Source organism: Pipistrellus kuhlii, unplaced genomic scaffold, assembly GCF_014108245.1.
Source record: "Pipistrellus kuhlii isolate mPipKuh1 unplaced genomic scaffold, mPipKuh1.p scaffold_m20_p_12, whole genome shotgun sequence".
NCBI lineage: Eukaryota > Metazoa > Chordata > Mammalia > Chiroptera > Vespertilionidae > Pipistrellus > Pipistrellus kuhlii.
This window is the reverse complement of record NW_023425427.1, coordinates 14,800,765-14,825,721: the sequence shown is the minus strand read 5'-3', so window position 1 is coordinate 14,825,721 and position 24,957 is coordinate 14,800,765. Positions and strand designations below refer to the sequence as shown.

The following is a 24,957-nucleotide window of genomic DNA, read 5'->3' as shown; positions in this document are numbered from 1 at the left end:
TCCCACACAGGAGATAAAGCCTGCAATCTGGGCATGTGCCCTGACCTTCTGGTTCATAGGTCGACACTCAGCCTCTGAGCCATGCTGGCTGGGCTTATCTGACTTTCTAATCTTTCAAGAATAAGGTGGCATTTCATTAGCACTTGACTTTGCAACCATGACTGCAATATATAAACATGTTAGCCATTCAGGTTCTTTGTTCTGCGGGTTTGCTGATTTGCTTTTCAACAGCCTCAGTTTTAAGCTTTACTGTCTCTAACATATTTTTATTGTATTATTGACATTTTTAGTTTCCCAGTAATTTTTTTATGATCATATCCCTTTTCACCCCATCCCCTTATCTCAGGCTAGTTCATGGAGACCATGTTTTTTCTGCATATGATTGTGGTTACCAAACATCTTTCTAAACTTTTCTTCTTTATCCTACAATAGATCATTTTCAGAGGTAGACTTTTCCTATGCTTCTTCTGGGTATTGTGTGCCTTTGATCATTTTTAGCACTTTTCAAAGGATGACTGTTAGGTGTTTTCAATGCATTCATCCTCAAAAACAAGCAGATCTTTTCAAACGTGACTTATTAAAGGATACACTATGCAAATTGTCATTGGCCTTGTTTTCTGTCTACTTATACTGCAATTGAGTATGTTTCTCAGAAGACTGGAGACTAAGTATTTGAGCACAGATTTTGGTGTCCAGCAGGCTCTCTTATGCTGTTCTACATCACTAAGGTGACCTTTCCTCTTTCAGAGCCTGATTCCCTTGTACTCTGGATCAACACAGCACATCAAATCATACATTGCTGGAGGGTTTTTCTTTCTTGCCCATAAAACTTAGGAAGTTTCTGCTTCCCAGGATACAATGCACTCCTAGTGCCCCTCCTGTCCTCTTCCTATCCAATTGTCCCCCTTAGGAATTTGTGGCTCTGTCTAAATTTAGAAAGATAGATGAGAATGAAAAGAGAAAGCATCTTGGTTGCCTTCAAGATCAACAATTGTGAGTAGAGGCATAGCTGTCCAATTTCCTGATTGATAAAAAAAGCTGGGTTCTCAATCTCAGATTGGGGGAGGGTGAAGAGAAGAAGAAGAAAAGGTCTGCTTATTATTTTTAGGATGATTGTTATTTTATGAGGCAAGGTTCAGAATTCCAGGAGGCAAAGTTTGGTAGGATTTTCTCAATCCAGCTCCATCCACTTTATAATCAGTGATGCTTCCAAACTTCTGGAATGTCAGTGAATCTTAGGGCCCTTTGGTTCTTTGAAGTAGGCATTGCCATCCATTCTACAGCTGAAGAAACTGTGGCCCAGAAAGGTGACAGCTATGCAAGGTCAGTATGAAAAATATGGAGCTGGTCTTTTGACTTCATACCTAGTTCTCTTCAACCAGCTCTGGGCTGTCAGTCCCAGATGATATAGGAAAATGATCTAGGTCTTGCTCCTCCTTCTGAGACCTGGTGACATAGGGAAGAGGTGGTTTATTCCAAGGCTTCCAGATTCTCTCCAACATGGCACATTTCCATGGTGGGAACAGTTGATCCTGGAGATTCTGGGGGACACACTTTTTGTTTTTAAGTAAGCATTCTTTTTTAAAAATATATTTTATTAATTTTTTTTTTTTTTTTTTTTTTTTTTTTTTTTACAGAGAGGAAGGGAGAGGGATAGTTAGAAACATTGGAGAGAAACATTGATCAGCTGCCTCCTGCATATACTGGGGATGTGCCTGCAACCAAGGTACATGCCCTTGACTGGAATCGAACCTAGGACCCTTCAGTCTGTAGGCCGACGCTCTATCCACTGAGCCAAACCGGTCAGGGCTGGGGGATGCACTCTTAATCAGTAAGTGGAATGGGAAGAGAGCAATTAGCATCTCTCTCTGGGTGGGAAGCTCTGGCCTGCCACAAAGCATCTTGTGATGATTTGGGGTCTGCATGTTGAACATGAAGTGCCCACGGGTAGAGGGAAGTAGAGAGCTGAGGCAACTACAAAGCCACTTTAGGGACCTGGGGAACCAGGCTTAGCTGCATCTCTGACTGTGAGAACAGGGCAAATCATTTTCCCTCGGTAGGTGTCTATTTTTCTCATTTCTGAAAAGGATGGATTGGACCAAAGATTTCAAAGGTTCCTTGCAACCACATTTATGCTTCTCTCTCCAACAATTGAGGGAAATGATTAAGGAGTTAGTTTTGTGTGGGTGTATGTTTCATTTAATCTGATTTTATTCAGATAATTGCTGCTGTGTCTCACTCCTCTTTGCAGATATAAACCTGGATAAAAAATGTAAATATACCTCCCAACCTCAGAATCTTGATTAACTTCCCAGCCACTGATGAATTGTTGCCTAAATGCAATTCATTCTTTAGCTGGTTTGGGCCTCGGAGTTTAAGTTTTCTGCGGAAAGAAACCATTTTTCAGTGGCAAGTATAGCCAGGAGCAGCTCTATTTGCTAACTCCTAGGTGAGGAACTCCAGCCAGATGGGAGAGGGGAGAAATGATTGAGGCTTGCTCTTTTCTCTGCTCAGTTTCATCTTTTTCCATGGGTTTGCTGACTGTTTCTGTAATTAAATAAGGGAGGTATTTGTCATCTAGGGTCCCTTTCAGCCACGATGAATGGAACACAACTTTCTCAGGAAGCTTCTGACAAAACCCTGTGTGTGGCCAGTGCCAGGATGTGTACAAAGGCACCGCGCTGTGTGCATTGGGAACTCGGGTCCACTTCAGGTCTGTGCCAGGTCACCGCTGCGCTCAAGCCTTGGAGAAACACTGTTTGGACACAAAGTGCCTCAACGTAGATGCCTGTGAGATTAATGTGACGTGGAGCGGCTGCAAAGCACCTCCCAAGGAAATGAGGGGAAAATGAATGCCTGGCATTCGGGTGAGTTCTTGACTCCCACAAAGGGCCTGCTTAAGCATCGTGCGTAGATTTGCTCTAAGGCTTGAAACCTCTTTAGTGAGAGAGAGAGTTGGGCTGGAACCACTTGGGGCACACTCATCTCTCCTTCCACTGCTGAGGTTTAGTGTTGACTCACTCAGAGGCGCACAGTAGTTCAGCTTTTACCACCCACTCCCATGTCCATATTCCTATTGGGAACTCAGAGCCTTTTGTGAGGGAGGCATAGAAAGCATTACTATATCTGTGTCCTGGCAAAGAAACAGGCTCAGGCAGGTACAACTAGCAAGGGACTTGGTTGGGATGTGAGCTTGGATATTTGACTCCCTGAAGTTACTGCACAGTGAGAGTGGGGTGAGCATTCACGCTCTCATTTAATGTACAAAACAACCCTGTGATCAGATACTACTGTGATCTGCATTTTTCAGATGTGGAGACAGGCTCAAAGTCACTTGCATTGGTCGCACAGCAAGCAACTGGCAGAGCAGAGACTCTGACTTCACAAGCCTTCGCTCATTCCATAGACTTCCATGCTTCTCGGTGAAAAACAATTTCCAAAACACATTCACTTCTTTAGTCTAACTTTGACCTTCACAAAAACCCATGTTATAGGTAGAATAGACCCTATTATCCTCATTTAATAGATGAGGAAACAAGCGCAGAGAGGGTAAGTGACTTGCTCAAACTCACATGCTAGCAAGTGGCAAGGCAAGGGCTTGAACTTGGGTCTTTTGTTCTTGGCATGCAGTTCTCTCTCAAACATGCCACGCTGCTTCTTAGGGAGACAGTTGGATAAAAGCTGAGAAAGCAACTGGGACATTTAAAAGGAGGAAGAATAAAAAAATAAAATTTGCTTAAAAGAAAAACAATCACTCTGCATGCATGATTTATTATGCTTTTGATTCCCCAAAATAGTCCAATTCAGTTATATGAAACCAAACTCATAGGTATATTTGATTTTTTTTTTATTTAAGAGAAAATTCTTCACCTTTTTCTTTTCAAATTTCTATTATAAAACATAAACTACACAGATAAGCATATAAAATATGGATGCTCAGTTGAAGGAGTAATAACAAAGCCAACATCCAACTGCCCATCACTTAGTTGAAGAAATGGCTTTTATTTATTTGTAAATAGTAAAATAATTTAATTTTTTGGTCTCTAAGATACATTTTTTTGGTTATGTGTCATTCTGTGATTTTTGTTTACTTCTTCACTCCTCTCTTCAAAATTTCTATCATTATTTCATTTAAAGAAGATTGGGAAACAAATATTACTTCCTCAAATCTTTTTTTTTTTTTTAAGTAAAAAATGGGAGTCAAATAATGAAACAGCAAAACCAAGTCAGTGCTGAGAGAGCGGTTTGGTCCATAAGAATTTAGGAGTTCAGTTTGAATAGGTTGGGTCCAAATGCCAGCCCCGCTACTCACTAGGCAACTTGGAGAACGTTACTTGGAGAACCTTTGGGATCTCCCTCCTTCTCTGTAAACCAGGGGGTCACACTCCTGTCTCTGGGTGATTGTGAGGTCGGAAAGAGCCCAGGCACCCAACTTCTAGAGTTAGAAGTTATGCGATTAGATGGGATTTCTTACAATTATGAAAGGCATATTAAAGGCTCTTTCCTTCAATGATACCTCAAAAAAGGCAGAGTGGGAGAACATACCCATTTTACAGATGAGAAAGGTTTTGCTCATAGAGACATGGCTGACAGGTTTTGCTCATAGAGACATGGCTGCCCCCAGGCAGAGACATAATTCTAAATTAGGCCTTCTAAATTTGAATCCAGTGATTTTTAAATGGTTTGTTAATTTTAAAAAATGATCATATTGCTTGTCTAATTGTGTACAATTAGAATGTATGTCTTTAATTTTCTCTTCCACTTCTGGTAGAATATTCCATTTCCCTCTCACAGCTGTGCAGGTGACAAATGCAGGAAATTAACAAATTACATTGGAAACCTCTTTGGTTTCCTCAGCTCCTTTGCACTTGGCTTTCAGCTGACGTCTTTAGGGGTAAGAAGCACTCTCGTGTGATCACAGCTGTGAAGCCAACTGCCTTTTAATTACCACACTGCAAAACTCATGACTCCTCATGTCAATTTAGAACCTTTAATTAGTTGATAGGTTGAAATAGCATCTATGGAGGGAAACATATGCTGGGGCCCAACTCAATGCTTGCAGTGGAAGAAGACTCAGCATATTCACCTGCGGGATCCTCCCATCTCTCCAGGGCCACTTCCTACTCACCTGTCCAAGCCTATTCATAGCCACATCCTCCAGGGAGTCTTGCCCACTGTCCTCAGTTCTCCTAGCACGACTTCTTCCCCTTTCAGAGGGAAGGCTAAATCTCAGGGGCATCAGAGCTCCAAAAGAAGGGGTCATCTTAGGTTCAGTGTACTCTAGTGAGCCAATGCCTTCCATAAGGAAGGAAGAGATGTTGGACCCTAGACCTCTGAGATTTGCTTCATGGTCAGTCCTGGGAAAATTAAGTTGAATCAAGATAAAAGACTCAAAGGTGCTTTGCAAGAATATGAGGTTTTCTTCAGTGAGGCAGAGGAGGTCATTCTAGACCAGTGGGGCTGGGGCTGGGAACTAGATATAAGGAAATGAAAATAGAAGTGTGGCTATGGAGCACAAAGACCCAGTTCCTCTGTGTATCCATTGCAAGTCCACCAGTAGTCTGTTAGGCCTCAGTTTCCTTATTTGTTAGTTCTGACTAACTCTCCAGGGCTCTTTAAAGGGAGAGAGAGAGAGAGAGAAAGAAAGAGAGAGCGAGCTTGTACATGAAACTACACTGAGTGGCCAGATTATTATGATCTTTGAATGTATAATAATCTGGCCACTCAGTGTGTGTGTGTGTGTGTATACGGTATACATATATATATATATATATTAGAGGTCCAGTGCATGGGTGGGGTACAGCCAACCTGGCCAGGGGGAGGGGACATTGGTGGTTGGCCAGCCTGCCTGCTGGTCAAACTCCTGGTCAAAGGGAAAATTTGCATATTAGCCTTTTATTATATAGGATATACACTGAGTGACCAGATTATTATGTATTCAGAGATCATAATAATCTGGCCTCTCAGTATATATTATAGGAAGTAAGTCCTGTGCTAATGGACGGCGAGAGTTACGAAGTTCAGCTGGTCTGCTTGACCCCATCTTTTCTACCACTCCAGGCTCCTTTCTTACCATCTCACTCCAACCTTGTATTTCCTAAAACAAACATAGCTCTCTCTCGTTTCCCTATGAAGAAGCCTTCCTAAACACTCCCCATCTCCAATCTGGACCACTACCATCCAGACCTTACCACACTGTATTACAATTGAATCCTTACTTCCCTCAATAAGACTGCAAAATAATAAGCTCTCAAATACTTGTTGAACAAATGAATACATGAATGAATGCAAATGGAGAAAACATAATTGTGTGGAATCAATGTCTGACTGTTTCTGGGAGGCTGATATGAATCATTATAAAGCAGAAATATTTAATAATAAGGTGTTCAAAAGTGAGTCAAAACCTTGCAAAGTACTGAGTTCCCCATAACTGGAAGTATTCAAGGAGAAGCTCAAGAATCCTCTATCTAGTAGGGTCATGAAGGGGATTCCCAAATCAGTAGGGAGTTTGAATTACTCAGGATTGTGTCTTATGGGCACTGTTGGCATATACAATGATTTTTAGGTGAGCCCAGATTAATATTTTATATCTTAACTAGGAATGTTTTCTCTTTATTTACTTTATACTATCTTCTTAGTAAATGATACTACTTTTCTATTCAGGGTATTTAAATAAAAGGATAAGTCAATTTAAATGAAAATATTAAAAAAGTTAATAATATTGATGATAAATGGATTTGGCAAAATTAAAAAAGTGACATGCAAAGGATGAGGTCTGAGAAATAGAACTGCAGGTTCAGTAAGAAGTCTTACAAAAATAGTCCTCAGAAAGAAAAATCTACTGAAATCTCCACCACTCTCCATTAAATTAAGTCACAATATGAATTTAAACAATCTAGTATGAGCTAGACTCTCATCTGGGCACTGGAGAATGGGCACTATCATTAAGTACCAAAAAGAGTGTGGGTCTCTCAAATAAAAGAAATTAATGACATAGAGAAAAAATAATTGTAGAAGTAGAAATGACTTAAGTAAGGGGGTTATATTAAGCAATATCTGGGACATGTTTGTACTAAAAAAATTGTCTTTATTTCTCTGAACTTCAAATTTAGCTGGGCATCCTGTATACTATCTGGTAACCCTATGTAACTATCCAAGTCAGAAATGGTAAATACATTTGAGCCCATGTGATATTGTCAGCGGGGCCTGACAGTGGCTGCCAAGAAAAAGGGGTTAATAAGTCAGTGGATAGCGTGTGGTGATCAATTAGTTATGTCTGCAATTAGCACAGGAAGGGAAAGTAATGACACCAACATCATTCATTTATATGCCCTCTTGGGCTTGTTTTACACATTAAGGACAAGAGACTTGCCCAGGCTCACAGCCCAAGTCCACAGCTGGGCTGAACTAAATTCATTTGCTGCTCCATGCTGCCTGCTCAGAATCAAAACTGGATGCTCCCAGTGCCATGACTACACAATTCCAGGCTACCCTCAGCAAACGTGAACACTCGCATCAGAGGCCAGGATGCACACCGCCAGTCAAACCCTCCACCTGATCCAATTCATCATCATGACTGCATATGAATGCCCTAGAATAACACCAAAAATGTGGAACAAAATCATTTACACTCAGAGAATTCTGTTGAAAAAGATGTCATTGTGACAGAAAGCATTCGGGGGTCTGAACCACTGTACTCTTTCTGTAATATCTCAGGGGCTTTTGGTAATGCAGTTCTACATTTGACCCTTGGAAGAAACAAAAAACAATTATGTTTCATTACAAAGCAGATATTTCACTTACTGTTACTGAATCGAAGGAGGGGTGAATTAAATTTGGGTTTTCTTCTTCATCTCTCTGTTGGTCCCCACCCCCTTTCCGTGGGTCCCCTCCTTGTAAAAGTAAGGAGACAGCACTTTATTTCAGCTCCGTGACTTTGTGATTTTATAATTTGATGCTTAATTTATAAACCAAGGAGAAAGCCTTCTTTCTTTAGGTGAGAAAATGAAAATTGGTGGACTAGAGACAACATTGCCAAAAGGATTTTAAACCAGCCTCTCTCACAAAGACATTTAGCCTAATTGTTTATGTCTCCATTTGGATATTAGCCTTTTACTTCTTGCTCTTCTTAATCTATCAAATTCATTCCTTGTTTTCTCACTCATTCAATGAAGATTTATTTGCTAGAAAAATTATAGATGTGTTTTCTCTTGACTAGGAAACCCCACTTCTAGGAACTCATCCCCTCATACATTGGCACAAATATGACACATAGCCAAGGTGATTCCAACAGACTGGAAACAATCCAAATGTCCATCAGTAGGAGACTGTCTATACTCGCTATAGTTAGTACATCTACACCAAGTAGTGCAATGTGGCCATAAAAAAAAAAAAAAAGGAATGTCATTATATAATGATAAAATAGTGAGTTCTGAGTCAAGTAAGTGAAAAAAACAATGTGCTGAACAGCATCTATAGTATGCTCCCTTTTGTGTAAGAAACAAGTAAAGGAATAAACACACACACACACACACAATCTGCAAATAAAAAACTGGAAGAATAAATGTTAAAAAACTAATAAAAATGATTATCTATAGGGTGGTATGGAACAGAACAGACACAAGCTGAATAAAGCCAAGAATTCTCTACTTGTTGTATAGTTTTGACTATAGAATCATATAAAAATTGTATACTTTTTAAAATAAAATTAATCAATAAGAAGAAAAATAGCAAACCCTAAAAACTTAAGACAAAAAAAAAAATGAAAGCACTCAAAAGGGAGGAAATGGTGGGACATCTGTAATGCTCTCAACAATAAAATAAATTAAAAAAACAGAGTATATCAAGTTGCTATACTTGGTAGTCACACAAAGGAAAAAATCTATAAAGGACATTTGGACACATCTTTACTGTCCCTTCTCCCAACATAACACACACACACACACACACACACACACACACACACACAGCTCTTTAATTGTGAAATATCTACAAAAAAGTTGAAAGAACAGTACAATGAACATCATATTCCTTTACTATTCACCATTTTCCACATCTACTTTCTTCTCTCTAAATAAATAAATATATATATACATATAAATGTATACACACTCATATATACATATACACAAAAGATACACATACATACACACACATAGTTTTTGTTTTTGAAGCATTTGAAATGAACTTAACACCATTTTGACACTTTACCCCTAAATAGTTCAATGCAGCGCTTAAGAATGTCATTCTCCTATATCATTACATTTGTCATTATCACATATGAAAATGAGCAGAAATTCAGAATCATGTGATGTATTGTACACATTCAGATTTCTTCAATTTCCCAACAATGCCCTTTATATTTTTTAAATTGAGGATTCAATAGATATTCACGCCTTGCATCTGGTTGTCATTTTTTAAGTCTCTTTTAATCTAAGAACAGTCCCCTGCCTTTCTGTTGTTCTTACTGTTTTCCACAACATTAACTTCTTTGAAGAATCCAGGCTGGGTGACTTGTAGAATGTCCTATATTTGTCTCATTGTCTCCTGCGATCAGATTAAAGTTTAAACATTTCTGTTTTACATTAAATATTATATTTTCTAGCTCAGTTCACTGAAAACATCTACTAGTAGAAGCAGAGAGCCCCAGTAGCAATGAGTATACGTAGAACCCAGACCTTGGTTTCTAACTATGATTTCCCACCAGGAAGAATCAGGATCCTTGGAGAAATGACCCATTTACGTCTACAGCAGGTAAAGGCCCAAACTAACTAAGGGCAGAGAAGGGAGAAAGGGCGAGAAGAGGGCAGGAGGAGAGAAAGAAAGCATTAAAAAAAGGAAATGCTCTTTTGCAGAGAAAAATGCCAGCTTAAATGTAGAAGGAACATCAGAATTGGAAATGGTCATTTGCAGCTCCAAAGTAATTAATAATGACTCAGGCAAGACCATCAATTGATGCTAAAACCATTGGGTAAAAGATTATGGGGAAACAGGATATTCACATGGTCTCAAAGTCTTATCCCAGTTAATAATTGCTGAGAGGGAAAGGTATGTTCACAATGAGCCAGCAGATACCACCTTAGCCAAGTGATGAAATTTAGCATCATCAGTAATAGTTCAAATGAAGGCCCATGGTGGGATGCACTGGGAAGAACATTGTGTTGAAAAAGTGTAGCATTCTTGCCAAAACGGTATAACCTGAATCTAATCATGAAAAAAAAAAAGATCAAGTCCAGATATGGGATTTGTGGGATGTTTTATGCAATTGGCTTGGGCTTTTAAAGAAGATAAATGTCCGGAAATCCAAAAACAAAGGAACCTTCTAGCTTAAAGAACTGAGCACATGACAACAAATACAATGCATGCTCCCTAATCGGATCCTTGATCCCTCCCCACCCACCCAGCACCCACAAATAAGTGGCAAAAAGGACATTTTGGGACAAGTGGCAAAATTTGAATATGCACCACATATTAGGTAATGTTACTGTTTCACTGTTAATGTTTTTAGATGTGATAATTATATTCTGCTGATGTAAGAGAATATAATTATTCTTAGAAGATTCATGCTGACACATTAAGGGGTGAAGTGTCATTATGTCTGCAAATTATTGTCAAGTGCTTCAACAAAAAATGAGTGTGGAGAGGTGGGGGGAGGCCAAGAAAAGGAGAGGAAAACAAACATGGCAAAATGTAAACAACTGGTGGATCTGGGTAAAGGAAATAGGACGTTCATTGTGTTTTAACTTTTCTGCAGGTTTGAAATTTGTCAAAATAAAAAAAGGAAGAAAATTGGGGATAGAGGTAGAAACATAAGGAGAGCAGCGAAAACACTCTGCATTAAAACGTAATGTCTGCAACTGATTGAAATGGCATCCGTTTAATATATTTTTAAAGATCTGAGAATTCATAACGCTACTTACAGAGGGAAAAATTGAGAAGAGGAAAACCCCCAAACAAAACAAAAACAGTGATTCCTGGGGGTTCTCTTAAACTCCAGCCCAGACCCTGGGCTTCCAACCACCAGCAAGGGAGAGGTGGTCCCACCCTCACGGAGGCAGCCCACAGTGATCAGACAAGCCTGGCACAGAATGGGAATTGAACCTTTGATGCTGCTGCCAGGCAGATGTGTCTTGGAGGCAGTAATCTGGCTGGAAAGGCTTCCCAGGAAAGAGATGTTTAAGCTGAGAACTGAGGAAAGATTCCTTTTTGCTAGTCTAGGCTGCTGGGTTGGGCCACAGCTGCCCTGCTGTGCCAAGTGTCTCTAGCAATGGGCCTAGAGTTTAGAAGACACTGAACATGAGAAAGGAGCCATTCCCTGGCACATGAAAAGCCAACGCACCATCTTAGAAGTAACTGGACAGTGCTTTGTAACAGCCTTTGTGGGAACCTGGGGGGACATTTGAGAGATTTACGCTTAAATTGACATTTGGGCATAATCTAAACAGTTATCTACTAGGACTGTTTTTCTCAGGTTGAGCACTTCTCCATTTATAAGCCTCTATCTCTTCATCGCGGAAATAATAAATTATTTAATCTTCTTAGTAAACAGACTAAAAGTGAAAACCTTCTGTATAATTCAAAATGAAATTAGGCCATGCTCTATTAAAAAAACACAACCCATTCATTATAAAACCTCTCAGAGTAGAACTCTTAAGTCCTACATGCTTGAAATACTTAGCATAGTTATTGATTTTCCCCAACAACCGGTCCATCTATTTTCTGAATTCAAAAGAACCATTTATTTTTTATACATAACAAGTAACTGGATGAGTAATAGGTTTAAAAGTAGTGTGTGTGTGTGTGTGTGTGTGTGTATGTGTGTGTGTGTGTGTGTGGTGATGAACGATTTACAAGGAGAACACAGGCCTGCATTGAGAGGTTCACACCAGCCTGAATTGTCATCTTCTGACAGGTAGCTCATCGCAGAAAGGGGCTAGGGAGGGACTCTAGAGACATGGAGGGAGCCTCCCTCCATAGCCCCCAGAGACCCACTCCTTTGCCCTGAGGTCTGCTCCCAGCATCTTGTTTTCCTCATTCTGAAAACAGGCTGAACTAGGATGATGCCTGCTCTCCCTTCCCCACAGGATTGCCCTGAGGATTAAATGAGATTGTGTGAGAGGCAGTGTACCTGTGATTGCCAGAGGGACTCTGGAGCCATTTAGTCCTGGCAATCCCTTGGCATGACACTCAGCCTCTCTGTGCCTCAGTCTCCCCATCTAGTGGAGATTAAGAGACAGCAAAGCTGAGAACGTGGCCTAACTGCAAGGCTGTTCCCACTATTCTACATGGAACTGCATGCCTAAGTGATAAGTGGCTTAGGAACAGAAAGAGAACCAGGCCTCAGATCATGAGATCCTAATGGAGGGAGTCACTGGCAGGGGCCAAGAGAGAAAACAACAGGTTTAAGGTAGGTGCTGATGGCTTTAAGCCGCAGGGGGTATTGGGGATAATGGTATGACATTATCAAGTTTATATGACTCATCAAGTAGTCCAACACTCCCCCTTTACCATAGGAGGCCCAGAGAAGTCAAGGGTACAAAGGCTACCCAGCTAGTCCCAGGGAACGGATCCCAGATCTCAAGGTCCTGCCTCTACCTGGGAGGTAGAACGGGTGGCTGTCTGGGTACCTGAGTCCTTGAGTAGAAGTCCCCAAGAGGGAGGCATGTGAAGCATAGCACAGGGGACTGGGTGGCACCACCTAAGGTCATTTCACAGTCAGCCCAGGCTATAGATAGGAGCTGGCACTGTGAGAAGCTAAGGAACCTGAGCAGGACTACCGGCTAATACGTGCCAGAACCTCGATATATTGTAAATCTTTCGACCCCAAGCCCAAGAAATGCACCCAGTATTATTGGTATTGTAAGTTGACCAAGCAGGTTAACCTCTCTGTACAAATGGGCCCAAGACCATCCTATCACAGGGGACACAGAAGGGGCAGTCAATGCTGTGCTATGACACAAACCCTGTGCTTCTGTTCCAGAGCACCTGCCCAGCAGCCACCAAGGATCCCAGGCCCTGCCTCATAGGATCATTGCCTCCAGCCTGGGGGGAAACAGAACATTTACAGGTGAAGATGCTCAGGCTCCAGCAAGAGCAAGAGGAAGAGGTTTGTGCAAGGCCACCCATCCAGGAGATGGCAGAGACAGACGGGGGAAGCAAGGTGCCCTCATGTTGACCTAGTGCTCTTTCCTATGGTCCTTAGTTGGAGCCATGGGCCCCCTCTGTGTGTTCCTGGCCACTAGGAGGCTGGTGGTCTTACTGGCTGAAAGAGGCTCCCAGGTTAGTGTGTCAGACCGGGCTTGAGCAGGACACACTCTGTCTGCACCGCAGTTTAACAGGAGTCCCTGTGGCCTGTGATGCTGACTGCAGGGACATCCAGAGTTGGTGAGAGCACTGACTGCACCTGCATTTTCACTCTGACATTCCAAGAAGGGTTCCTGGGGATGAATGATAGGTGTTTTCTTTAAGCCAACTCCAGAGTCTGATTGCCTATCCTTAAAAATCTCCTCCCTCAGCTGACACCTGGGCTCCCATGAGAGACCTCGTGAAGTCTTACATCCGGAAGAATCACCTAGGTTCCTGTGAAAATTCAGATTCAGGGTCAGTAGGTTCGGAGTGGGGCCTAGACGTCTGCATTTCTAATGTGCTCCCAGGTGCTCCTGCTAGTCTCATGGACCCCACAGCTTTGGACAATCTCTAGACCAGTGTTTCCCAATTGTCCTTGATGAACTATCTAGGGTACTTGTTAAAAATCTCCTTCCCAGGCTTCTTCCCTGGAGATGCTGGTCAGTGGGCCTGGGAATCTGATTTTTAACCAGTAAACCAGTGCCCCACCTCCACTGCACCCCAACTGATGAGCCCTACCATCAGATCCATTTGGGAAGCATTGCCTAGTACGACCCCTCATCTGGTGCCTGAATCCTCCTCCCCTTCTGTACAGCAGAATCACCTGGAGTGCTAACAAGTGCACAGATGCAGGACAAGGGCTGGTAAGGATGATCAACGCCCCGTTTGCCCAAGACTTTCCTGCCCACACTTTCTGTCCCACAGTTATTACCTCATCCCTGATAACAGCCCCATACAGTTGGTTATTTTACCCATTTTACACATTTGTCCTCTGGAGGGAGTTACTTTTCTAATTCCCTCTCCAGTTCTTTCCAGACTCAGCTTGTAATTCCAGACCCAATGCTATCTGCAGTCACGCTGCTTACTAGCCGCATCACTCTCCCGTGAGCGAGTGATTTATTTATTTAGAGTGAATTATTTATACCTTGCACGTTTCCAGGAAGGGGCTGAGGTGGTGAAAGAGGCATAAACAATGAGGCCGTTGGACTTTCACACTGGAAACTGGTATTCCTTCAGATACCATGGTCTGGAATTAATAATGGGGTCAGAAACTTGAATTGGATCTTTAACCCGCTGGACAGGACAGATTTGAGTTGGGATCTTCGGCAGGAATAGAATGGAACCGCCGTGCACTCAACAGCATCATGCCCGTCTTTGCCTCTGCTTCTGTGAACACTTAAACTAAAAAAAGAGGGTGTGTGTATCTCTTACAGCTGCCGTGGGCTTATTTTGTCTCTCTTGTAGGTTCTCTGTTTTAATTTTGCTGTTCTGAGTCACCTTCAAGGTCTGTGACAGTTCATCTCATCCACACGGCTTTTGAATCTGGAGAGAAATTGAGACCTAAAAATCATTAAGGAGCTCCCTGCCCAGAGCCTGGCTGGTGTCTCAGATGGCAAAGCATCAGTAGTAATAATATTACTCAGACATCTCTAGGGGGCTTACAGTCTGCAAGGTGCTTCTACCTGCTCCACTTTCCCTGTCCTGTCTCTTCCTCTCAATGGCCCTAGAAGAAGGGCAGATTTGGTTAGCCCATTTTGCAGGTAAGTTCAGTGAGGCTGTAGGAGTTTGCCAATTAGTCCAAGCCTGTTTTATCAATAAGAGACAGAGAAAGGACAATTACCCAGATTTTATGGATTGCAGGCCTCTGTGCTGGCTACTGTGCCAAACTGCCTCTCTGCCATGCCCAACTGTCCTGAGGTGGCAGCACTGGGCACTGGAATTCACACTAGGCCTGGGAGAGCATACAACAGGAACAACACTTGTTAAGTGAGGGAATGGACAAATAAATATAAGGACGAGTCAGTGAATGAATGAATGAGTGAAAACAGAACACATGCCCTTCCCCACAGAAGATACTGCTGGCATCGCTTCTGAGAGTTCATACTTCCTCTCACCAATTTGTATCTAAACCAAAAGCTACCAACTTCTCCTCACCTCACATGTGACATGCCACCTGCTCTCAGAATCAGACTTTACTGTTCTAGGCATCCACTGATATGGCCAGAAGGCCCATCCATAGGCTCTGGTGGTCCTTGGGGTCTCTCCCACCCCCTCTACTTGGCTCACAGGGCATGCCCTTAATATTACTTCTCCTTCTCTTCCCCTACTCTTTTTTCCCCCCTATGAATCTAGAAGGAGGAAGCGTCTCATGGATTATTAATGTGCTAAATGGCCCCTCTGGAGACCAGTGCCAAGAAATGGCTCTGACCCGCCCTGGATTATCGGCCTCCATTCTCTTTCTTAGACAGTAGCTACAGCAAAGTTTCCAGCGGTGCCTAATCACACCAACATTCCTAAATGGTTTCCAGTCAAGTCCATAGTCCCTGCTATCTGCTCCACAGCAAGGGTGTGGCACCACGTGGCTGGCCTGCTGGATTTTTTTCCTCTTCATTCTGGAATGTAAATCACTTTTTAATTAAAGTATAGTTGACATACAATATTATATTAATTTTACGTGTACAACATAATGATTTGACATTTATATACTGTACAAAGTGATCACTGTGAGAAGTCCAGCATTCACCTGTCACCGTACAAAGTTATTGCGATATTATTGGCAGTATTCCCTCTGCTATACTTTGCATCCCTGTGACTTAACTCACTGCATCTGAGAGGTGGGCCCTGAAAAGCCTCCATTCTGCTTCTGACGTTATTTTCAGGGTCTGCAGTGCCAGAGTCAACAACCTTTGCTGCTGATGCAAAGCAGGGGGTAATTTTTAAGCACCCATCACTGTAATCAGAGGTCTGAACCAAGGAAAACTTGTCAATGTAACAGCAGCTACTTACTGTTTTATAGTCTATAAAAGTACTTTCATTTTTTAAAAAGAAAAGCCTTCGCTGATTCTCACTATTGCAAGAAATATAGAAGGCTAGCTTGCTCTTCTCACATTCCAGGAGGAAAAGGTGAGGCTGAGAGAGATGACTAAGACCATGGTATAGCAGTATATTAAAAAGCACTGAAGAGCGAGCCATGGGACTCAGCTCTGCTGTTATTGTAAGAACTTGGGCAAGGTGCTACCTGCTTTGGGCCTCTGTTTCCCAATCTGTATAATAGGGAGACTGAACCAAATGATTATCGAGTCCCTACCAGCTTTGCCTCAAATTCCACAACCCACAGCTATGGAAGAAACAATCTTTTGATTCCTCAGACAACATATCACTTTAGTAAGATAATCACTTGAGAAAATCAAGTCAGGTGACACCATTCCTGTTCTTATGAAGCAAATGGCATTGACCAATAATTCAAGTGATGCTGGAATTCTATAAATAGCACAAGGCTTGATTTGTGTGTTTTTGGTTTTTTAAAAAAATATATTTTATTGATTTTTTACAGAGAGGAAGGGAGAGAGATAGAGAGCTAGAAACGTCGATGAGAGAGAAACATCGACCAGTTGCCTCTTGCACACCCCCCTACCGGGGATGTGCCCGCAACCAAGGTACATGCCCTTCACCGGAATTGAACCCGGGACCTTTCAGTCCACAGACTGACACTCTACCACTGAGCCAAACCGGTTTCGGCTATTTGTGTGTTGTGTTTTTTTTTTTAAATGTTAAAATGTTAAAACCAAGCATGATTTAGGGTTTTCAGAAATCAAGTCTTAAATATTCTGGGACATAGTTGTCAACACACCTACAAACGCAGAGTCAACATTCTCCCTCTCCCTCCGCATGCCCTCCTTCCCTCCACGCCTGCACACGAGCTTCTCTGGGGAGTCAGCCCCATCACACAGACTGAAGTGCTCCTGCCCAGGAAGGGTGTCAAGGGAGTGCCAGGGCAGGCTGGCAGGCAGGATAGGCTGCCGAGGGGACTCTTGGGTCAGTGCCAGGAGAAATGCATCTGCGATTTCATACTAATCTGCTGTGTCTGCCTTTAAAAAAATATTTGAATTTATTTTAATAACGTTAAATAATAAAATACTTTCATCTGTAAAATCAAGTAAAATAGTAAATTGTTAAATCTTGGTTCAAACAATACAATTTAAACAGTGAAAAAGGCAGGATGTAAAGCAGGGGAATTTTGCACAGGAATGGCTGGATATAAAGCGGCTGCCTTTTAAAGGACAGGCTCAGCGGGATGTGGTTCATGACGAAGTAGTGTTTGCATTTTCCTGAGAGCACCCCTTTATCCCTTCAGGACTCTGATTTTATTTTCATCAACTAGACTATTTCTGTCTGTAAGCTGAGGCAGCTATCATCACTCGCAAGAAAGAAGGAGCTTTGTCCTGGTCTCTGAGGAGGTCAAAGCCCATCTCGTAGCATCTCTTGTTCCTTCGCTGGGCTCTGCCTCCCTCTCTTGTTCCTGCTGCCCTGCCTCCATCTTCCCCATCTAGCTCCACATCCTCCTGCTTTCCCCCCAGACTCCTATGCTTTCAGAAGGGCAGACTAAGCTGCTGCTCAAAAAAAGTGCAAAACAGGGTCAGAAGCAAGCCACTTTCAGACCTTTGAGGATAGGTTCTGCGGGAGGTCTGGAAAATTTTTCAAAGGAAACACATTAATTAAAAAGTATTGGGTCCAGCCTAGATGGTTTTGCTCAGTAGGCAGAGCATCCGCCTGTGGACCAAAGGGTCCTGGGTTCCATTCTGGTCAAGGGCAGGTACCACAGTTACGGGCTCCTCCCTGGCCCAGGCCCTGGTCAGGGCACATGCAGGAAGCAACCTATTGTGTGTCTCTCTCACATCAATGCTTCTCTCTCTTTCCCTTTCTCTGCCACTCTCCCTAAAAGTCAATGGAAAAATATCCTTAAGTGAGGATTTAAAAATATATATATTGGGTCCACAGATAGTGGGCGAGGGCTGATGCAGAGGTAGAGACCATTTCAGGCCTCCTTTGGCTTTTCTTTAACAAGGAGCTGCAGGTGCAGAGCCATCGGGTCCTCCCAAGTTTGGCAGGCTCTTATGCTCTGCCCTCGGGATCATGGTATGAGCCTGAGACCTAGAAGGCAGGAATCCAGAACTATGCCAGCAAACATTTCCTGGGTGCCACTCAGCATCGGAGCCAGGCCTACACCAGGCCCAGGGTACAGGGATGAACGAGGCCAGACCCTGACCTTAGGCGGCTCCAGGCCAGGGCAGGTGCAAGCACAGGGGTGTATGGATAATGGAGCATAGGAAGGATGCACTTCACAGAGAAAGGACAAGCAAGCTGCACCAGGAAGAATGACCATGATCCTGCCAGGTGAAGGGACCATGGCAGAGGCAACAGCCTGTACAAAGCCCTCGGCATGTAGGAGCAGAAGGTGGGCAGGGAGAATGGCAAGGTGATAAAGCACCCTCTTGCCACACCACAGACTGTGGGCTTCATCCTGGCAGCACTAGGATACTCCTCCAGTGCATCCCCTGCTATCTGCTCCACATGGGCAGAACGAGTTGAAGTTCTCTGGACCAGGAGTACTTGTTAGTAGGTCCCAGTGTCTAGATGAACTGGACTTAGAAATCACCTGCTTTACAAGTCTCCAGGAACCAACTGCATCTAATCACCTGAGCTGCTGGTGTAGACACAGCAGCAGGAATGAGCAGTGGGATGTCCAGTCCTTAACCTGGACCTGCTCAGAACAGAGCCAAGAATTTGCATCAACAGGAGCACAACTGTAGACCCTATAAGTGACTCTTACAATATAGTTTGAGAGCCACCATCCTGGTCTGTGCCTACTCAACATATAAATATCCCCAACAGCAGGACTGGCTGAGACTGAATGCTTGGGTAATCTCGGGCAGCAGAGAACTCACTGCTTCACAGCCAGGCAGCCTGCTCCCTGCTGGATGCTTCCAGCCACAAGCGCAAGCTCTGCTCCGCTCTAACTCTCCCCGTTTCGCCTGTTTGTCCCCACCTACATCACAGAGAGGCTCAAAATCTCTCAAAGAGCCATGCAGCTCTGGAAGCCAATGTTCCTCCCTCCTCCCCAGCACCCTGTGTGTTCTCCTCTGAACATTGCTCAGTCTCCAATGGCTAGACCCCGGCCCTTCCCAGATGACTCCAGGCTATGCCCTGGTGTGTCATTCCCATTGCAAGGCCCAGGTCTGAGCCCACACCTTGGGTGGGTCTGACAGAGGGGAGAGAGACAGCCTGCACATCAGACCTTGGCCTCTATGAAGGTCCTTGAATCTAGTTGGACAAGCTGACATGCCCAGTTGCTAAGGTACTCACATCATGACTTAGACAATATTGGCTTCTCAACAAGCAACTATGAATCAAGAAGCCCGGCAAAAGCAAGTTAAATTTAACCAATTTCAGCACCAGGGTGCATTTCACCCCTCTGTCGTGCACATCCCTATTTTTGTAGCACCGGGAAACTGAAACAACTGATTACATATTCCAGGCTGTCTCCCTCAAAGGGAAGTCAGAGCTACTTTTCAATTATACAAATTACACGCATTTTCCCATTTACGAAACTGTTTCAGAGCCCAGTTTTGAATAAGTTAAGGGATTCATCAAGTCCCATGACAGTAGACCTACTCAGCCCTCCATCATCTTTGTAAGCAAGCTCAGCCTCTGAGAAAGGGGACGAGGAGGTCCCCAGAGTCTAGCCCATAACAAACGGGGTTGTGCTCCCTGAGAATCAGGGGGGTGGGGTGGGGCAGAAATTAGGCTCCAGGGCTATTCCCCATCAGGATGTAGATGTTTGTTCCCACATCTGCAGTGGAGGGTTTCAGGCTCCCAGCCACTTCCCAGCGCTCAGTGAGGATCTCTGTGTACCAGGCTCCGTGCTAGGCACTGGCAACTGGGAGATGAAGAGAATGGGAGTCCCTGCCCCCAAGAAGCTTACTGTTTAGTAGGGAAGACTGGACATAGAATACACTATTTTCCACAAAATATAAAGACTGTATGCAACACAGAAGCAGTATAGAACCATGTTTCTCAGCTCTCTTTTCACTATCATTCTCACTCTCCCAGTGATTTCACTATCATTCTCACTCTTCCAGTGATTTCACTATCATTCTCACTCTCCCAGTGAGTTCACTATCATTCTCACTCTCCCAGTGAGTTCACTATCATTCTCACTCTCCCAGTGATTTCACTATCATTCTCACTCTCCCAGTGAGCTCACTATCATTCTCACTCTCCCAGTGATTTCACTATCATTCTCACTCTCCCAGTGATTTCACTATCATTCTCACTCTCCCAGTGATTTCACTATCATTCTCACTCTCCTGCCCCACTCTTGAAATTCCAATGCCACAAAGAGACTATATGCTATTTATATACTGTATGTATGTCTGTCCTGTGCTTTATACATAAAAAGTGAGACATTTTGCTCCCTCCCCACAAAAAAATCAATTTCTACTCCTTGGGGGAGATGGCCTCTATTGAAAAGGCTCTGTTTAGGAAGGAACAATGAATTCACTCTGGGGGCTGGGAGGCGCAGAAGGAAAGGGATCAGGAAAGGCATCACAGAGGAGGTGGTATCTATCCAGGGTTTTGAAGGATGAGCAGTTCTGAAAGCAGAAAAGGAACTCAGCATCAAGTCTTCCTTGTTGGGCAATCTGAGCTCCTGCCTTATTCTCAGACATTAGTGGTAGCTAGCCTCCAAGATGGTCCCTGGTGATCTTCAGCTCCCACTACAGTTTGTGTAGTAACCTCCCCACACTCACACATTAAGTAAGACCTAATTTGTATAATTGACAGAAATGATGGCATGCAACGTTTGAAGCTGGATACTACAAGACTCTGCCATCTCTGCCTTGACCTCACTTTGGGGAAGTCATTCAAGCAGTCCTATGCAGAGACCCACGTGCAGAGCCAGCCATGTGAGGGAACCACACTGGAAGCGATCTTTCAGCCCCAGCCAAGCCTTCTGATGATGCCAGTTCCCAGCCTTCAAATCTCCAAACTGGACCCCGAGCATATGGAGCGGATACAAGTCATTATATATATGATATAATAATAAATGATGGTTGTTGTTTTAACCATTAAAATTTGGGATGATCAGTTACACAGCAATAAATAACTAAAACAATTCCCATCTCATCACCCGGTTCCCTATCTTGTCAACCCCACTAAACAAGGTTGTCTTGTTCATGCTCAATTCAGCTGGTAATCCAGGAGTGTCCAACATTGTGCTCACTTCTGCAGCTCCTCAGAGAATTCCAGATAGTCTCAGTGAGGCTGTGAGAGGGCTTGTGACCTCCCTGAATTCCTCTCTGGGTGAGGATTTCCCAGACAGCTCAAACTCTCATCTAGGAAAAAATGTCCCACCTGCCAATCCTTTGTCCTGCCCTCTCTTCCTCCTTCCTCCCATCCTCATTCAGTGGGCATCTAATAAGGTCTATGAAGAGTCAGGCACCAGGAAAAACAGGAGTAATTCAGGCCCAGATTCCATATTCAAGGAGCTCACAGCCCAGCTAAACATATCCTCACATCTGCAGAGCCCTCAAAGAGGGTCAGGCAGAGGAGCATGGTGGGGGGTTCTGTGCATGCTCGCTAGAAATAAACAGGGAAGTGAGAAAAATAACTTACAGAGGGCTACTTTAGATAGTGCCGTGAGGAAAGGTTCCGTGGGATAGGCAGCATTTTAAGCTGGGTCACTTAGAATGGGTAAACTGACATACTGGACCTGGGGAGAATGGATGTCTCAGGAGGTGAAAGCAGTGCTGAAGGAGTGTTAAGAATCGGGTTTTCAACCTGCAGAGGAGTAGGAAACAGGGCAGGGTGACAACAATAAAACCAGGAACACGTAGTGCTTATGATGTGCCAGGCAGAGTTGTAATCACTCATTAACTATTTACTCCATACAGTAGCCCTATGAGCCCATGCCCTCTTACTACCCTGACTTTACAGGGTGACGGACTGAGGCTCAGAGTGACGGCAGGGTGTGTAGGGAGCTCCTCAGCATTCAGAAAAGGAAATTCAAGTACAGAGAAGGTGACTTGACCAGATTCTTGTGGCTGTGTACAGGCACCTTGGGGCCAGAAGCCAGGCTCCCAAGGCTCACTGAGCTTTGCTGGCCCCAGTTGTGTGGTTAGGTTTGTACTGTCCTATGCAGAGCTGCTTTTCAGGCCTCGTCTCCTGTTGCATCCACCCACATTCAGCATGGCCTTCTCCGGCCACAGCACATGACTCACACTGCCCAAGCCCGCACACTTTCACCACCCGCTTTTGCACGCCTAGTTTCCTCTGCCAGCAGTGCTCTCCTCCAGGTCTCCAGCTTTCCAACACCCTCTCCACCTTCACAGTCAGCTCAGCATCACTTCCCTCAGAAACCTTCCTGGTCCCTGGACTGAGTGGGTGGTCCTTTCCTGGGACCTCATCCTCCCTCCTCACACCTCTGTCATGGTTGGCTCCCACTGCCACTCTACCCTCAACATCCCAGGCACGCAGGGCCAGACCCAAGGAGTTCTTCAGTCAATTCGAGCAAGCAGAGTGAAATCAGATCCTCCTGTGGTTCAGCTCCTGCCCGCCTCTTCATTCTTACTCTCACCACCGGACAACCCGCTCACCTTGCTCCAGCCCCACTGCCCTCTTTTCTGTTCCCTGAACACACCAGGTTCTTCCCCATCACAGGTGTTCTACATTTGCCTTTCTATCTGTAAACATGGTGCTCTTCACCCAACCAGTTCCTCCTCATGCTTCAGGTCTCAGCTCAAATGTCACCTCCTCCAAGAAGATTTTTCCGACTGACAAGGCAGTCACTATTTATCTCCTCACCCTAGTTATGTCTATCATAGCCCAGTTTCCTTACCATAGTCTTACCTCATGGACCAGAGTGCCTAAGTTTAAATCATAGCTCTATTACTATGTGCAATGGGTTTTCTGACAAATTACTTAGCTTTGTGTACTTCAGTTTCCTTATCTATGAAATGGGGATGATAATAGTGCCTACAGCATGGAACAGTTATCAGGATTAAGTGAGTTAATGCATGTAAGTGCTCAGAACAGTGTCTGGTATGTAATAAACATGACATGTATAATATTATACAAGTGTTAACTCTTAGTATTATTATTTGTTTATTTGCTTACTGCCTGCATCCCTCTTAGAATGTAGGCTCCCAAAGGGTAGAGACAATGTCTGTCCTGTTTGCACTATATATCCAGTGTCTACCAAAATTCTAGACACACAGTAAGTTGCCCATTATACTTTTGGATGGATGATGGAGTAATGGATGATGGGTGGATGAACAGATAGATGGCTGGGTGATGGATGGATGGATGGATGGATGGATGGATGAAGCAAAGAAGTAAAACATGTTCGTAGGCAAGCACTCATCCCAAATGGTCACATCTTTCTATACTCTTCTCTCTCATACTCCAAATAACAGCTAGCACCGGTGAATGCTGCCTACAACAGACTACACACACTCACTGGTGAAACTTTCGACAGTGCATAACATTTGCCGGTATAAAGAGGAAACAACTTGCCAGTAGCCCCAGGAAAGGCTTACCTGAGGAGAAAGGCAGTCTTAGTAGACAAGAGAACTTCAGTTGGGGGAGGGGAGGAGGGAAGTTTGGTAAAGGACAATCTGGTTAAGGGGAAAGAGAGAGCAGGACCCTGAGTTCTGAAGGTCCAGGGTGCATCTGAAAGGTGAGTTGTCTGGAGAAAGGGAGGCATGGAATATATGGCAGGGACAGATGACACTGGGCAGGCAGATTGGCTGGATGCTGATGGCCCTGAGAATCAGGCTAGGGAGTCACTGAAAGATTTCAAACACACAGAGGTGGCCATGCCAGGAGGGGCCAGAATGTCAGGCCAAGAGGTGGGGCCAGTGGCTGTGCAATCACTAGGAAAGGGTGAGCCAGGGCCTAATCCGAGCAACTTAGAAACCATGTTGGGCAAGGAACCATTCCTGCAAAAGATTGGTGGGCAATCAAGAGAGTCCCCCAAACAAAGGCAGTTTGGACCTTACCTGCACAAGATTCCAGCCTTGGAGGGACTCTGCGATGATGGACGTAACAGATGGACAGACGCCTCCAAACACCATCAAGTGGTTTGGCCCGTATTTTATTGCATCGTAGAAGGCTTTCAATCCTTTTGCATTATCACACTGGGGAGCAACACAGAGAAAGAGAAACCCAAATTAGAAACTGCTTTCCCCAGGGGACAGAGCCCAACAGTGGATTCACACAAACAAATCTGCCTCATGGGAAACATTCTGGGTTTTAGTTCTTTCATTGGTGGGCCTCTCTCTAAGCCAGCCCTGAGCCTATGCTATAAGCTGAATGAAGTATGATCTTGGCATCCCCCATCTTAGCTCCCAAATGGCTCCCAAAAGGCCTCCCCCTTTTAGGGTCATTTATATTAAGGATGGTTATTACTTAAAAAGCAGACAATAACAAATGTTATTGAGGATATGGAGAAATTAGAACCCTTATGCAGTACTGGTGGGAATGTAAAATGGTGTAGCTGCTGCAGAAAACAGTACGGCAATTCCTCAAAAAGTTAAACAGAATTACTATATGATCCAGCACAACACCTCTAGGTGTATATACTCCAAAGAATCAAAAGCAAGAACTCCAACAGATATTTGTACACCCATGTTCATAGCAGCATTAATCATAGTAGCCAAAAGGTAGAAACAACTGAAATGTCCGTCAACATATGAATGAGCAAACAAATTGTAGTATATCCATACAATGGACTATTATTTAGCCTTAAGAATTAAGGAAATTGATATATGTTAC

At 43.7% G+C, this 24,957-nt stretch overlaps 1 protein-coding gene across 1 annotated transcript in view; it reads right to left on the bottom strand.

The window, feature by feature from the left end:
* GABBR2 (gamma-aminobutyric acid type B receptor subunit 2) overlaps window positions 1-24,957 on the bottom strand; it is a 304,115-nt gene that overhangs the window by 189,453 nt on the left and 89,705 nt on the right. Inside the window, exon 2 of the mRNA XM_036433225.2 lies at window positions 24,183-24,320. Coding sequence (XP_036289118.1) covers window positions 24,183-24,320 — 138 coding nt within the window. The remainder of the gene's footprint in view (window positions 1-24,182; window positions 24,321-24,957) is intronic.